At 41.9% G+C, this 15257-nt stretch overlaps 1 protein-coding gene across 5 annotated transcripts in view; it reads left to right on the plus strand.

The window, feature by feature from the left end:
* Window positions 1-14428, plus strand: part of TMEM229B (transmembrane protein 229B) — a 32898-nt gene extending 18470 nt beyond the window's left edge. For all 5 annotated transcript variants that reach the window (XM_051791486.1, XM_051791481.1, XM_051791483.1 and 2 more), the window contains one exon: window positions 10723-14428. In XM_051791486.1, the coding sequence (XP_051647446.1) occupies window positions 10749-11252 (504 nt within the window). In that variant the 5' untranslated portion in view covers window positions 10723-10748 and the 3' untranslated portion in view covers window positions 11253-14428. The remainder of the gene's footprint in view (window positions 1-10722) is intronic.
* Window positions 14429-15257: the final 829 nt, after the last annotated feature.

Raw genomic sequence — 15257 nt, forward strand, 5'->3', positions numbered from 1 at the left:
AACTGATATTGCAAGGGAGGTAGAAGGGAGGCAATAAGTTACAGATACTCAGACCATCTTGGGCTTGAAACTGTTTGAAGTTGAGTATCATGCTTCTGTCTCTGATCTGACCAAAGCAGTAAGATCAAAGTTACTGAAAACATAGTCTGGATCTGCAGTCCTAATTATTCCTGGCATAAGCAGTTTTTGTGGATCCCAGCAGTGGGGAAAGATTGTGCACATCACAATCCCAGCTGGATGGAGACACTGGGCCATAGGTCAGTGCAGATAGTCTGGCTGTGTGCTGTCATTTTCCCTCTGCGTGCAGCAGCTGCTTGGCTTCAGACAGAAGAGAATGCTGAAGTAAACAAGCACAGGGAGCTCCTGACTGCAAAGCAGAGTAAATTTACTTTAGTAAAACTAAAATTGTGTCTTATATCAAGAGAAGCTATTACTAACATAGTCTTCTAAGCAGTTATCTACAGAGAAACAGTCTTGGTTTACCTTCGCATCTGTTATTGTCAGTGGTCTCAGCATATGCAGTCATGAGTCATAACCTTAACTTTTCTCCCAGTGCTCTCAAGGTTGTTTTTCATCCCAGAGTAGCTTTTTGGTCCATATGCCCTCATCTTCCTCTTTCCATTATTCTATATTGCAGCATCTTCAGCTTCCAAGCTAGTCTATCAGAGCATCTCTCCTTAGCCAAGTGTGGATCTATACTGCCAAGTTAACCTTGCCACTGAGCAAAACTGATTGTTTTTTCCAGCTGCACTGATTCTACAAGCACTGGTGCAGGAAGATGATGTGGTTCATCTGCTCTGATGTAACTTTCCTAAGTCTATTGCCATATTTGGCCACAGAGAGAGTTTTTAGGTGCCTTCCCGATCTCTTGACTTCAGATGTCTTGCCCATACCTGAATGTTGCCCCTTCTCAGTGATTGATCAGCAGCTTAATAATGAGGGGAAAATAACCTCCCTTTTCCAGGCCATTTTCTATCCCTGTTAAGGTTCCCAGCCAGGCTGGTTTGAAGGAGTCTGTTAAACTGGGGTTTGTCGCCAGAAGAAATATGGAATGATGTATCCAGATTTTATCTTGTTACTGTAGTAGCTGTGTAAATCTATGGATCTTCATTATTATCTGCTTAGGTGATGTTAATGATTAGGAAACAGTGATGAGTTTACTTCCCTGATATCTAGCCCCTACTAGTCTTCTGCTACTAATACACTTAAAATTTTACTTGTCCGTTCTTCTGTGTTTCCCTCTATTCTACAAATACTCCAAGGTCTTTGTATCCTACTTCTTTTAATTCCATATTCTGTTCTCAAGGCAAGGTTCTTGCAAAGCTTTTCCCAAATAAATTCTTGCCAGCTTTTTCTCTCTTTCTGTGCTTTGGCTCACTGGGTCCTATAGAAGCCCCACAAATATGGCAGTAATCTTAAGACCCAAGCAAGAAAATTGCTCTGCCTTCTACTGCAGTAGCTCTGTGTGTGGTAAATGTCTTCTGTGCAGATTGACAATTAAGTGAAGAGGTGAGTGGTATTTTTACCTCCTTGCTGAGTTTAGGATTAGAGTTAGCAGTTCTTAAGGATTTTCTTTTCTAAGGTGGAAGCTTAATTCCTTTTCAGGTGTTTAGCAAGTAAGTGGTATTAACATGATGCAGTTAAATTCCATGAGTCCTGAAGCAGATGCATGTTAGCTGTTACTCACAAGAGATGGTTTAGATTTAGAATTTTTTAGAAGGCTGAATATGTAGGATCTGAGAAAAGGGTTGGATAGGAGTGGGGTCTCAGCCATAAAGTGATAGATCTATATAGCAGTCCAAAGCTGTGATATTGTGTTATTTCATGATCTGGGCTCGCTGTACTATTACAGGTAAATTCCTGGACTTCAGGCATTTAGAATAGTCTGAAGCAACTCTGCACATACATATTGACTTTTCTGTCTTAAGGAACCCAAAGTCTTACACTTTTGTAGACTAATAAATACAGACAAGTTTTGAAAATGCTTTCCTGTTTTGGAGCAATGAATCTGTTGGTTTTATTGTGGAGACTGTTTGGTAGGGCATGGTCATTTGGACACACTGCAGTCACAAAAGGAAATGTGAAAGAAGGTTATAAACATAATATTAAATGGATCCACTTTCAGAGGGGCTCTGTAAAGGCTGGAAGTGAGCATACTCTGTAAAGTTGTGATACATAATTGGTAGGCTGAAGGTAGGAATCTAAATCCAGTAGTAGTGGTTGTAGTGTTTGTAAAATGTCACCTCAGCACAAAAATGAAAAAAGTCAGAAGCAATTATAGGGAAAAAAATGTATCCCCTTCAAGTAGAGGGGAAGAGAGGGCAAATCGGCAAATCAGCCAATCAATAAAGACAACGTATAAAGTTGTCTCTATATCTTTATACATTTGTACATCTGTGGATAGAATTAAAATTATGTGGATGTAGCAGTTTGATTTGCCTTCATTAAAGCAGTTATCTGTGGTGTAGTGCAAACCAGAGCGTCAGAGAACAGTCCAGTTCTGTGATTTGGGAGAGAGGTAGTAAGAAGCTCAGAAAGAGTTGGAAAAGAACCAAGGTGACATCAGCTCAGAGGAGATATGGGGCATCCTTATGACCCAGCTGCCTGGCTCATTAGCTGGAGTGCACGAAGCTGCAGCCAGGAGCACGTGTTACAGCTGGAAGAACAGCACTGGGAAACACTCCTGGAACGTTACCTTCATAAGCTGACTGATTAGAAAAAGAGGAAGCTGTAGGATGCAGCAGTAAAAGCTTATGGACCAATGCTGAGTTAAGAAATCAATGTCTGAAGAGATAAGAAGCTTCCTTGAATGGCAGGGAGAAATATCCTAGCAAATACCAGTTCTGTGTGGGGCACAAATGATGAGTTATTGCTTTTTTAAAAAAAACTTGTGAGTGTTCAACTTGCCACCTTTCAGAAGACTGAGTTTCAGTCACATTCCCCTGTGGGAAAGCTCTTGTGCTTCCTTCTTGGGACACACAGCACATAATCAGATTAATGAATCTGACTCAAAGGGGACTCATAAGCAGCTGAACATTAGGGGTTTATGGCAGATCTGATGCTTCAGATTTACAAAAGAGAAAAATGACAGGTGTGCATAAAACATGAAGATGTTGTCTTTGTGTTTGTAACCTGAATGCTAAGCTTTCTGACACCTTGAGGAAATAACAGTGCTAAAAATGTAAGCCTTCTTTTGCAAAGATGTAAATAACAATGGAAGTACCCAACACAGTGGAGGCGGAATTTTTGCTGTGTAGGACCTAGGCCTGAAAACCCAAGTTTTTGTTGACTTGTTATTCAGGCCAGAGAAACTTGACTAGTCTACGAAGACAGATTTACCCAACTGATGTGCTTACAGGCTGCTGCTTGTTTTTTCTGAATTGAAATAAATCTGAACAATAGAGTACAAAACTCAGCGCTAATTTATTTGCACATACAATATATTTCCACTGCTGATGACATACTGTGCAAGCCAGCGATAGCATGATTAATACCCATGCTATGCTAATTGATGGGTACTAGTGGGAGAAACTTCTATAATGCTGGCTCCCTCCTCTACAGTGGTAATGGAGAGCTCTGCCTGCTCCTACAGCAGGGTCCTGGCTTCAAAGTCTCTGCTTTGGGCCCTTGCTGGACACTTGCTTGTTTGAGAACTGTAGTATCAGCAAATGCTGGGAACTCAGGGCAACTTTTCCAAATAGGGAAGGGCAGCAGGTAAGGTACAACAGTTACAGCGACAGGCTTGGAGAAGGACATGACCTTACTTGAAAGAGATGCTGGGGTGATTTGGGGTTAATACTTCTAGATGTAAAGTTTGGACTCAGTCATTTTTCATAGATTTGTCTTTCAAGTCTGCTACTTGCGTGACTCTTGGGAGTCTTAACTTTCATCAGGATCAAAGGAAACATCCCTCTTGGTCACTGTAAGTAAAGAGGTGCTGTCTTAATTTGTTCTCAGGTTGGAGTGGTCACTGTGGGTAAGTGTGTTTGGGTAACCTGATGCTTTGTGTGAGGCAGGCCATGGGAAATCTCCACCTTCTGCACTTCAGATGCCATTCATGAGATCACATTAGTTGGAAAACTGTTCTTTAAACAAACAATGCCTTCATCTTTTCTCTTTGTTCTCTGAAAAGCTCCCCCCCTAAACTCTGTCCCAAGAAAACCCTACCTTTCTCCTTCCCATTATGAAATGGTGCTTCTGGGCAGCCCACACACAGGCATTACCGGTAAGAACTACGCTTCCCCATCCCTTTGGCTTAGTCTGGTAATTGGATTAATTTAATCTCCTTTTGTCGTCATTCTTTTTTACTGTATTCCAATTCTCTTTGGAACAGATTTGAAAGATAGACGGGGATCAGAGGCTGCCTGCAGGTATGGAGTGAATTGGGCAAGGAAACAAGGAGTGGCAGGGAAATGATGTGCCTTCTATGGGAAAGAGACAAAATGAGGGGAAAATGCAGATAAGAAATAGACTGTGCTTTCTTACCGACAGTACCTGGAAGGGATACAATGTGCATCCTGATGGAGGTAGAGTCCAGACAGAGAAGCAGCAAAAACAGATGACTAGTACATTCAGAACTGACCAAAATCCCAGGGCTCAAGATCCATCCTGAAAGCACTGAGAGTCTGTATTTGGAGACGTCTGTGGAATGCTTTTATCTTCATTGCAGGGCTTGATTAATCGATCTGCTGGAACTATTCCACACTTCAGTACGGTTGAAATTCTGTTTTCTGAGCCACAGTTAATTGAGGCTCTTAGTTATCTGAAGGATGAATATCTCCTCAGAGTTATGACTTCAGCACATAAGTACCACTAAGACTTTACTGTATAAATCTTTAAACACTGATGAACTAATGTCTTGCGGCCAAATCTAGCACTTAGTGTTCTGTACACATTTAGCGTTCTGTAAATCTTCACTCCTAGGGGCTTGAGTGAGGTTTTCTATGAAAATGTTTAAGCCAGGTTTGCAGCATATTCATTGAATGTTGCCCATGGTTGCAAAGGCATGCTTATTTGGTGTTTACTCACAGGAAAAAGACAAAATAAGAAGAATTAAATTTAAAAAGGTATTACCCAAAAATGCATGTCAATTTGCACCAAAACATCCTTGTATCTACTGTAATCTTTACTAAAGCATAAAAGCAGATATGCATCTGATTCTCCCAGTCTTAAGGAAGAACACAGTAGCTACAATGATATGCCAATGAAAGTAATTAAAAGTCATGAAGAACGGTTAGTTTTACGTAAGTACTGTTTGGGTAATAAGGGTCTGAGGCAGGAGAATACAAGTAGAGCTTATGGGCAGGGAGTGGCAGGTGCCCTTTACTTCAGCACTGTCTGCTGCTCACAGTCCTGTCATTTGGAAAGTATCCTACTACATATGTGCCTCCTTTGCAGTTACTTGCTCAAATTTCAAAGTAATTATGACATGTAAATAGGGTTATAGATGTATGTAAGGCATTTCTTAGAAATACGAACATGCATGCTATGGAACTAAATACTTCAAATATGAATTTGTAAAATAATACTGTGCCCTAATTTTTTAACTTCCAGAAATAACTAGGCACTACAAGTAAGGAACTTGAAGCAGTAGTTCAAGTTCACCTGTGGTGGATCAAGTAGCTGACAGAACTTATAGCCTCAGGACATCACTAAGAAGGGGAATTGTCTCATGGAGGTTTTTTGTTTGTGTTTTTCTTTTATTGGCACTTCAGAGTTAATTCAGAGTTTCTTGATGAGTCTCATTACACCCATCCAGAGGCTGTGAGTCTAAATAGTTCTGCTGGATTAGAGGGAATAAAGACAATCTGTGAGAGACTTTTTTAAGCAGTTTGGCTTGGTAGCAGGGAAATGGGCAGAAAGCCGCTGCAAAGGAGAGCTTGGGAAAAAATGAGCCAGGCATCGCTCAAGAATTTAATCAGGCATGAATACAACATCCACTGATGTCTCCCCTGCAGTGCTTGTGTGAGACAAATCTGCCGTTATTTCTTGGTCTACCATCAGCCCATTTTTGAATCACTTCCCTCTTGCCTGCCTGGGCTGCATCACCTGCAAACCCAAATGTGAGTATGGAGGTGCTTCCCCTTGCACAGAAGGGTCTAACATGTGAAGTGGGGCAGTCTGGAATGTTAGTCCTTTCTCCTTGCTTGGTCTGGTGCATCAGGCTTATCTGTATCTTACCTCAACCTAGGGGATTGTTAATATCTATTTCAGAGTTGAAATTCTAAAATATAAAATGTAATCTTGATGCTGTTACAGTATTATTTTCTTACCTCCATAAGTCAAACTCCTGCCCTGATCACAGAATCACAGAGTGGGTAAGGTTGGAAGGGACCACAGTGGGTCATCTGGTCCAACCTTGCTGCTCAAGCAGGGTCATCCTAGAGCACATTGCACAGGATGGTGTCCAGACATGTTGAGTGTCTCTAGTGAGGAAGACTCCACAACTTCTCTGGGCAATCTCTTCCTGTGCACAGTCACTCAAACAGTAACGTTCTTCTTCATGTTCAGGTGGAACTTCCTGTGCATCAGTTTGTCTGTTGCTTCTTGTCCTTGCATGGGGTTATTCTTCTTCAGGTGCAGGACCCTGCATTTGCCTTTGTTGAATTTCAGACAGTACTCTGCCTATCTCTTGAACCTGTCAAGGTCCTTTTGAAGGGCTGCACAGTACTCTGGGGGATCACCCACTCTTACCAGCTTTTTGTCATCAGTGAACTGCTGAGGAGGCACTCTGCGACTTCATCCTCTGAACCAGATTTCTTGGATGAACTCAGTCCTTCATATACTTCCCCCTGTTAGGCCTGTGCTTGTTTTCTGTAGATGGAGGGGACTCTTGGCCCCTTTGTTGCCAGCAGAGCTATCCACACAGACAGGGCAACTGGGGGAAGGACTGCATGTTCCTCAGAGATGGCCCGTGTGTGGTTTCCATAGAGTTTCCTTTTTCTTCTCTGAGCAAGCTAGAAAAGAAGGTCCTCCTAGAGAAAGAGGGAAAAATTTTGTGCTAGCTCAGGCTTCCTGATAACATCAGATTAGAGGATCTATTTCTACTTTAGCTATTTAAAATATAATTTGCTGATGATGGAAAGCATTTTCAAAATTTTGAATTTAGAATCTCCCTATTTTCCCCAAAGCAGCAGTGAGAAGCCTCAGTGCAAGCACGGCCATCCACGTGCAGTCTTCTTGACTTGTTTGCTCTCTGCTGAGACAATTGCGTAGGTGGCAGCTGTGTTTCTGGTTTTCAGGAAGCCGTTGCCCATCCCACTCTAAGTACCTCAGTGATAAATGTCATTTGTTTTCCTCAGGAGACTGAATAACGATCATACATTCAGGGCCTTTTGGTCTGTATTACTGTCACTGCATTAAAAGTCTTGCGTCACCAAGTTCAATTATCTACTTGAGGCTTTTCACAAATCTGCATTTCTTACTGAATCCAGTCTTGGCCTTCTGTTTGGATGCTTCTCCCAGTAAATGTCATGCAACTGCTTTTCAGCTTGATCCTTTTATCATGAATTGCTGCCCAATAGACTACACTTTTCTCCTTTACATCCCTCGTGAGACCTTCTAATGCAGTATTGCCTACCCAGACACCAAACAGTTTGGTGTGGCTGGGAAATAAGATGCTTTGGAAAAGCTGCAGTTTTAATTGTTTTGTAAATACTCAAGTGACTTGTAACCATTAAATTGTATAGTCCCCAGCTTATGCAGTGATGTGCTGTGGCTTGTGGTAGCCCTCCTAAGTGTATCCTCCATTCCCTTCTGTGTCTTACTATGTACTTTTTGTTTTATTTTGGATGAAATATTTTACAGGAGGAACTGTGATTTGTGGATTTGCTTAGTGCCTAGCACAGTGGAACCATTTTATGTTTGGACTGCCACAGTTTGGCATCTGCCCTTTCTTGGGATGCTTTTAATCACCAGGATGCCTGTGAGGACTCTTTCAAGCATATTGTAAGAAGTAATTACCATCGGAATTGGGCCAACTGGGCACATGACAGAAGGCAAATATTGAGACAGTGCCAGTGCATTTATGTTTGCCTCTTTGCAGTTGTGGTGAAAGCCATGGAATTCAAAAGAAGTCAACAGTGGTCTTTGCAATTGGTTAATTTTTACTGTAGATGTCCCAGACCTGATCTAGACTCAGTTACTAGACTTCTAGTGTAGTGACTAGATATTTTTCAAGTAGTAAAAAAGAAACAGAGAATAAATAGATTTTTATTAAGTATATGGTATAGAACTAGCAGAGAGAAATCTTCTTTGAATGGAGGAAATAATGTAGGGTAGAACCAGATGTGGATTGTTGACTATGTTTCTGTGAGTCTTTGGCTTTTGTAGGGAGGTGTAAGGCAATGGAAATAATTGGTGAGGTGATCCTTGGAATAGGAAGGGAGGGACTGAGATGGAAGGACCTTCTGCGTATCTGATTCAACTTTGTGAAGAGATTTTCAAAATTACAAGGAAAATCTTACAGAGATAGCACTGCATGCTGTGAATGCTCCCAGCTAACAGTTCAAATACATTTCATGTAAGGCTGTAGAGGGAAGTACAAGGACTAAGGACCACAAGCAGAAAAGTTAGAAAGCCTTATAGAAAAGAGAGAAAAACTATACAATCCCTTGGCAGCTTGGTGAAATCTTTACAATAATTTTTTTCTATGGAGAATGACATTATGTATTACATTATTATTACATTTTACTTTGTTTGAATTATTAAACTGTTCTTATCTCAACCCATGAGTTTCACTGTTTTTTTCCTCTGATTCTCTTACCCATCTCATTGCAGAGCAGTGAGTGAGTGGTTGTGTAGCACTTAGTTGCTGGCTGGTGTTAAACCACGGCGCCTTCTTACTGCTTTCCTTTAGTTCTGTACCTCTCACTTTTGATTTGTTCTTGAAATTATGTGAGAATGGAGGAAGGATATGAGTATTCAAACTCCTAAGCTTAACAACTGTGCTGGCAAAACTAACCAACTAACATTACACTGACAACTCATTCTCCTGAGTTGGCAGTGCCCTTACGCATCAGCTTCTTGTGGACTATGTGGAGATACACCTCCTCTATATTTCTCATGTGCTACCTCCTCTGCTGTTTTGCAGGGTCTCTTGGAACTGAACTGTTAGGAGACATGAGGGAATCCTCAGCGATTCTTTAGTCTTTCACCTCCAAATTGACACTGTGCTGTTGACCTATATCTGTAACATCTGATGATGTCTCAGTGTCCTGTGTAAAATGGATTGTGCCATTAGAAAATGGGTCTTTGTTCAAGCACCCACCTCACATGAACTGCCATGTTGGCTGTGTGTCCATTTAAGAGAGGAGTGAACAGGTCGTGGATACAGCTCTGTCCTTTCCATTTTCAGTATTCCCCTGTGCGTGTCTTCTTTATGTTTGTTATTATAGTTCCTTTTTCCCTTATAGAAGTTTCTCTTATTTCATCTCCTATTAGAATTCCAATCATACTGCATGTTAATACTTTGTTCAGAGGGGCACTGTGTTTACAGGGCAGGGTGGGAACAGTCTCTTTCCAGATGGCATGGAATGACTGCACATAAAGTTAATGTGGTCCTTTCCTAGCACATTGTGCCACAGAACTGACAAGTGCAGAACCAAGTTAAATAGTACCTGATAAAGAGTCAAGAGAAACTCAACTTGAAAGCATAAGTTTCTAAGAATGAAAGAGGGCAAATTCACCCTGTAATGTAAATCTGTAAGGCTTCAGTAAAATAATGCTTATAATCACCTTGTGTCAGTGACTGTACCATGGCAGACTTGTAAATCTCTACAAAAAGTAAAACTAATTGTGCTGAAACAGTTCAGTCATAAGCAAACTGTGCCTTTTCAAAACCTCTTCACCAAATTTCTTCCTGTATACACAATTAGAGTTTGTTCTCATTTCCTGTTTATCATGACTACCTCTATCTAGGCTCAGCTGTTCTTTTTTTTTTTCTCCTCCTTTGTGTTTTGCATCCTGAAGCCAAATCTAAATGGATTTCAATGGCTGTCCTGTGCTTTTTGACTTGGTATCAGGCAGTCTGACACCATAAGAAAATTATTTTCCAAAGGCTAGCCATACAGTGCATGAGTTCTTCAACAGACAAAATAAAAGTTCAGCTGAATAACGAGTGCAAGATGTGGTGTCTGAAGGTGTAAAATCTCTGAAATTTACCCCTCCAGTTCCCTTGCTGTAGCTCCCATCACAGCTGTGTTTTTCACTACAGCAAACATTTTGGGTATAGAGACTGTAGGTGACAGCTGGAAAGGCCCAGGTTTTCAATGTTGTGTTCATCTAATCTATTCCATATTAGAATCAGAAAAGTAAGGGACAGTGCTGTTTCTTGAAAAGAGCAAACAGGTGGTGTGTGCTCCTTGTGAGATGACTGTTTTTCTACTGACTTGCAACCAGTAAATTCTTTGGCAGCCTCACTCCTGATAAAGACCCTGTACCTATCAACTCTGTCCTTATCACCAATGCGATACCAGTGGCATCCTGTTTCTCAGGCAGAGCAGTTTACGTTGTTCAGGCCCATTCTAAGTCATGGAGTCTTTTAAAGTGCCACTTTTCCCCAGGACTTAAAATGTGCTGTGGTAAAAATTAGACAATTTAAAATTCACTTATTTCTTATATTTATCCTTTGTGGGTGTTATGAGTTTCTGTGTTGCCATCTGGGGATAAGGACTTGTGACACCCTTGTTGACTCCTCTCTCTCTCTCTCCCTCTTCATTTCAGAGTGCTGCTGAGGTGAGTGCAGAAGAATGGCTGCGGCAGAACCTCTGACCGCTTTCTCCCGATGGTACCTCTATGCCATCCATGGCTATTTCTGTGAGGTGATGTTCACAGCTGCCTGGGAGTTTGTGGTCAACTTCAACTGGAAGTTCCCAGGTGTTACCAGTGTGTGGGCACTATTCATCTATGGCACCTCCATCCTTATTGTGGAGAAGATGTATCTATATCTCAAAGACAAGTGTAACATTTTAGTGCGCTGCTTCATTTACACACTTTGGACATACCTCTGGGAGTTCACCACTGGCCTCATCCTACGCCAGTTCAATGCCTGCCCATGGGACTATTCCCAGTTTGATTTTGACTTCATGGGCCTGATCACTCTGGAATATGCCATCCCATGGTTTTGTGCTTCTTTCATCATGGAACAGCTGGTGATCAGAAACACCCTGCGCTTACGATTTGATGAGACTGCTGAGCCGGGGGCTCCCACCGCCCCCGTTGCCTTGGCCAATGGCCACGTGAAGACAGATTGAGCAGTGACTTAGAATCACACTTAGCAGTCTGGGAGAGCCCAGACCGCTAGCACGGACTGTCAGCTCTGGCTCCGAGGTACTGCTCCTTGCTGTATGATAAGATTCATAAACCCCATTTTTCTAATGGGGGTGTGCATGGGATATACCAGAAAAAATGGAACCAGTAGATTTTCTATGGATTTTACTCTTTGGGCTCCAAGGACCAATATCAGTTACCTGTTAGTTTGGTCATTTCTGATTTTAACTTATTACAGATGAAAGCAGTCCTTTTGCTTACACTTTAACGTGGAGAAAGAAGAAAAAGAGATGCTACGGTGGAAATGCATCCAAAAAGAAAACCACCTAATTATTTGATGGTCATGGACACGCCAGCTGAGTTAGTGATTGGCTTACTCCATTAGGCAATATTCAGGTGCTTGCTTGCAACCAATACCTCCTGTGGGACCTGAGATGCTGCAGGAACAAGGAAAATCCATCTGCTGTTGTGAAGAACCTAAGACTGGCAGTCTGCTGGGGAGGTAGATGGTGTTACCCTTGCCAGGTCCCATTGGCCTCTCCCCAGGTTCTTTTTTGCACCATGAAATAATCTGGTGCTGGACATCTTGCTGAATTTATACAGATCTTGTGCTTTTTGAAATCTCAGTCCTGATACTTACTAGAAATTTTTTCTTTTTTTCTTTTTTTTCTTTTTTTTTTTTTAATGAAGGTCTGTTTTGCCAAGTGAATTTTACCATAATCTGTGCAATCTGAATCTTGGCAAAAGGCGCAAGAAATAGTGCAAGTCTTCCCATCTCCTCTGTACTCCCAAAGTAGACCTTGCCTAACAGTCTGCTTCAGATTCCAGCTCCCATCTCATCCATGCAAACCTTGTAGAGACTATACAGGCCACAAGAGTTTTCTGCCTTCCTTTCCAGGGATTTCTCTGTTTCTGGTAATGTCGGTGACTTATTCTGGCTGCAGCCTATTGTATTTGGAGGTCAAAACCTTCCTGTGGCTAATGTATCTGGGATTTGGTCCTCTAGCACTGACTCTCATGTCCCTTCAGCACTGGCAGGCCTTGGCTCAGTTCTGCCCAGTTTTCTCCTCAGTGTATCACGTGGATTTGCTTTTTCTTCCCAAATTCTGCTTTAAAAAACCACAACCATATTGTCATGACAATAATTGGAGGCAGCAAGAGATATACCATGCTGCCTGATACATTTATTAAAAAAAAAAAAGAAAGCAAAAAACCCTTCTCTGAAGAGCACTTAATTCTTCATGGTCTGCTTGAATGAGACTTTGAGTTAGGGTACAAGAGCAGCAGTAGAGAGGTGGAACAGAAGGGAGTGCTGTGGCTTCACTGTGGAACTACCTGCACTGGGGACAGTTTGAAATTTAATCTATTGGGAACACCTATGGGGTACAAGGACAATTGTGGTACAGGGAAGGTTTTTGATAGTGGCAGCCAAAAGTTCAGTTTACTCAGGCAAGTCTTGGCTTTTGAAGTTGGCAACACACACAGAGCTTCCAGCTGTCAGATGTCTCACTCCTGAGCTGGGTTATGGGGAAGGTTTCTGTAGTTGCTCTGTAGGGCCAGATTAATTTTTTGTGTTCTTCCACCATAGTCAGCAGAGCTGTACCAGGGATCAATTTGGCTTGAAATGCAAATGTGTTGTGGGATTCCACTCTTGTTTTGGAAGTAGTTGGGCTATTTCTATGTAGGTCCCTTGTCTCTGGTAGGGGGCGCTCAGCTGTGAACCTGCTTCTTGCCCTGCGGCAGCCATTCCTGAGAGGAAAAGCACTGTTGGCCCTGTGAGTTGAATTGTTTCTTGGTTCTGCTCTTATGAAGGCAGTGTTAATCCTTTTTTGTATCCCACAGAGAGCAATTATTTTATTCCTCCCCTCCCCTTTCTCATGTGGCATCCATTGCTGGCAATGGACACAGGAAAGCAGTGGTGCAAGGAGTTAATCAAATATGCCCTGGGTATGCAATATCTCCTGAAGCACTGAGAATACTTAGGTGGATATTTAGAGTCTCCTTTTTATAGTTCATTAAATTAAAAGAGAACAAACACTGAACAGATAGTTCTTCTGATGCTGTGATGCCAGTATTATGAAATAAGAATAGTATGTAGTTTGTCAGCCTTGTTGGTCTCAGGCATATAGACCCAGGCAAAACAGTCACCTGACACTGTACATGGAGTTAAAAAAAGAGATTTGTGCATGGGATAATGTAGATGAGCTGTACTGGAGCAGAACAAGAATTGCAAGGTGCAGATGAGAGTGGGATCTCACCATTTTAGCCCTGGTTCTGTCAAGGTTATCAAACACAGTGTCTAAAGCTGGGTTGTCCTCTCATAGCATAGCTTAAGTGTGGTGTTGTGCTGCCTCCTACATCACCCCCACATCATGTAAAACCCTCAGCCTCATAGAAACATCCTTAGGATCCCTGCTTTCTCCTTAGCTGTTAGAAAACTTTAGAAAAGTTAAAAGGAGTTAGCAGTGTGGTTTGGAGGAGTGGCTGTCCACAGAGCTAACCTGGTACACAGTAACAGCTATGTGTCTGTTATTGTCTGTACTTTAGAAGGTCCCAACTAAATGCCACTGGTTTTGCTCAGTGGGGTAATATTTAGATGCTCAAAATATGGAGGGGTTTCCCAGCAGCATCTAGTATCTAGAGCATTATCCTTATTGCCTGTGTCATTGTAACAACTGTTTTGTCTGCTTTCCACTGATGTCTGATGTGTACCACCCAGCTATTGCATCTTTATAGAGTGGTAATTTATACCCAGAAGTGCACTTTACTTGCAGCTTGCACACCAGAAACAGAAAAGGACCCGTCAAATTCTTAAACAATTAATTATGTATAACACCACATACCTAATGCAGCAGGATTAGCCAGACTTCTCCGTTCTGAGCAACATGGCTGCAGTCAGAGCTTCGTCTTTTCTGCAAAATTTCCCTTTTTAATACATGCGATGCTTCTTACAACACCTTGCAGAAGTGCCCAGAGCACATTACCAGGATTTTGGCGGCAGCTCAGTGAGAGCTTCAGAGCTGGACTGAAGTTGAAGAGACATTTACATTAAGAAGAAAAAAAACGCACAAGGCCTAACATTTGTTGTATGTGTATCTTCCTCAGTAGATTAAAGTTGCCTGTTTTGAGTTCACCAGCAATAAAAAAACCTTGTGATTTATCTACCTTGTCCTAACTGCAGCAAGGAGAGAGTGACCCATCTCTGCCTTTCTTTTCCAGGGGGTGGTGGGATATGGACTCCAATTACCCCAGGGTTCCAGTTTCACATCTGTTCTCTTGCTTATCTCTTGTATGGTCCACCCTAAAGGATCTCAAAGTACATGATAAATAAATACAGAGTCTGGTGTCCTGTACAGAAGAGGCAGTTCAAGCATTACTGTGATGTCTATTCATACTCCAAATATCTTGCCAGAGGGAAATGTTTGATTTACAGCAGGACCAGATGGCATTTTGGTCTTTGGTGTTATAATTGAGGGAAATGTGTACATATGTACCAGGTACTATTGCGTCTTTGGTCTGAGTGCATTTTGTAATTAAAGGAGAATAATCCAATCAAGGGTTTGCTTGACTAGTCCTGTGACTATAAAAGGTAAAAAAGACTGCAGGGCTTTAGCTGTTTTGAAAATTAGGAGGCAGGTGACTGAAGTCTTGTGTTCAGTAGCATTGCTCTGCTGCTGACTGGTTTTCTAAAACCTGCACAGAAAGAAAGGGGATTTCTTTGCTTACAGAAACTTCTGCCCTTTCTGTAAATAAAACATGAGCCACCACTAAGATGTGAACTGAAACCAAATGTTTTTCTATTTTAGTTTATCCTAGGCCCTGAATACATGCAATATGCCCTGTATTCAAGGGGGAGGCTTGCAGACCTGAGTTCTTTTCCTCCAGTCCTTCTGCCTGCAAACTGCAGCTGAACCACCTGAAGGGGGCACTACTCTCTTCCCCTTCCTTCCAGCACATCAGCAGCTACCAAATCCCTCTGTGGTCCATCC

This window comes from Manacus candei, unplaced genomic scaffold (assembly GCF_025592945.1).
Source record: "Manacus candei isolate 608988 ecotype Guabito, Panama unplaced genomic scaffold, ASM2559294v1 h1tg000033l, whole genome shotgun sequence".
Taxonomy (NCBI): Eukaryota; Metazoa; Chordata; class Aves; order Passeriformes; family Pipridae; genus Manacus; species Manacus candei.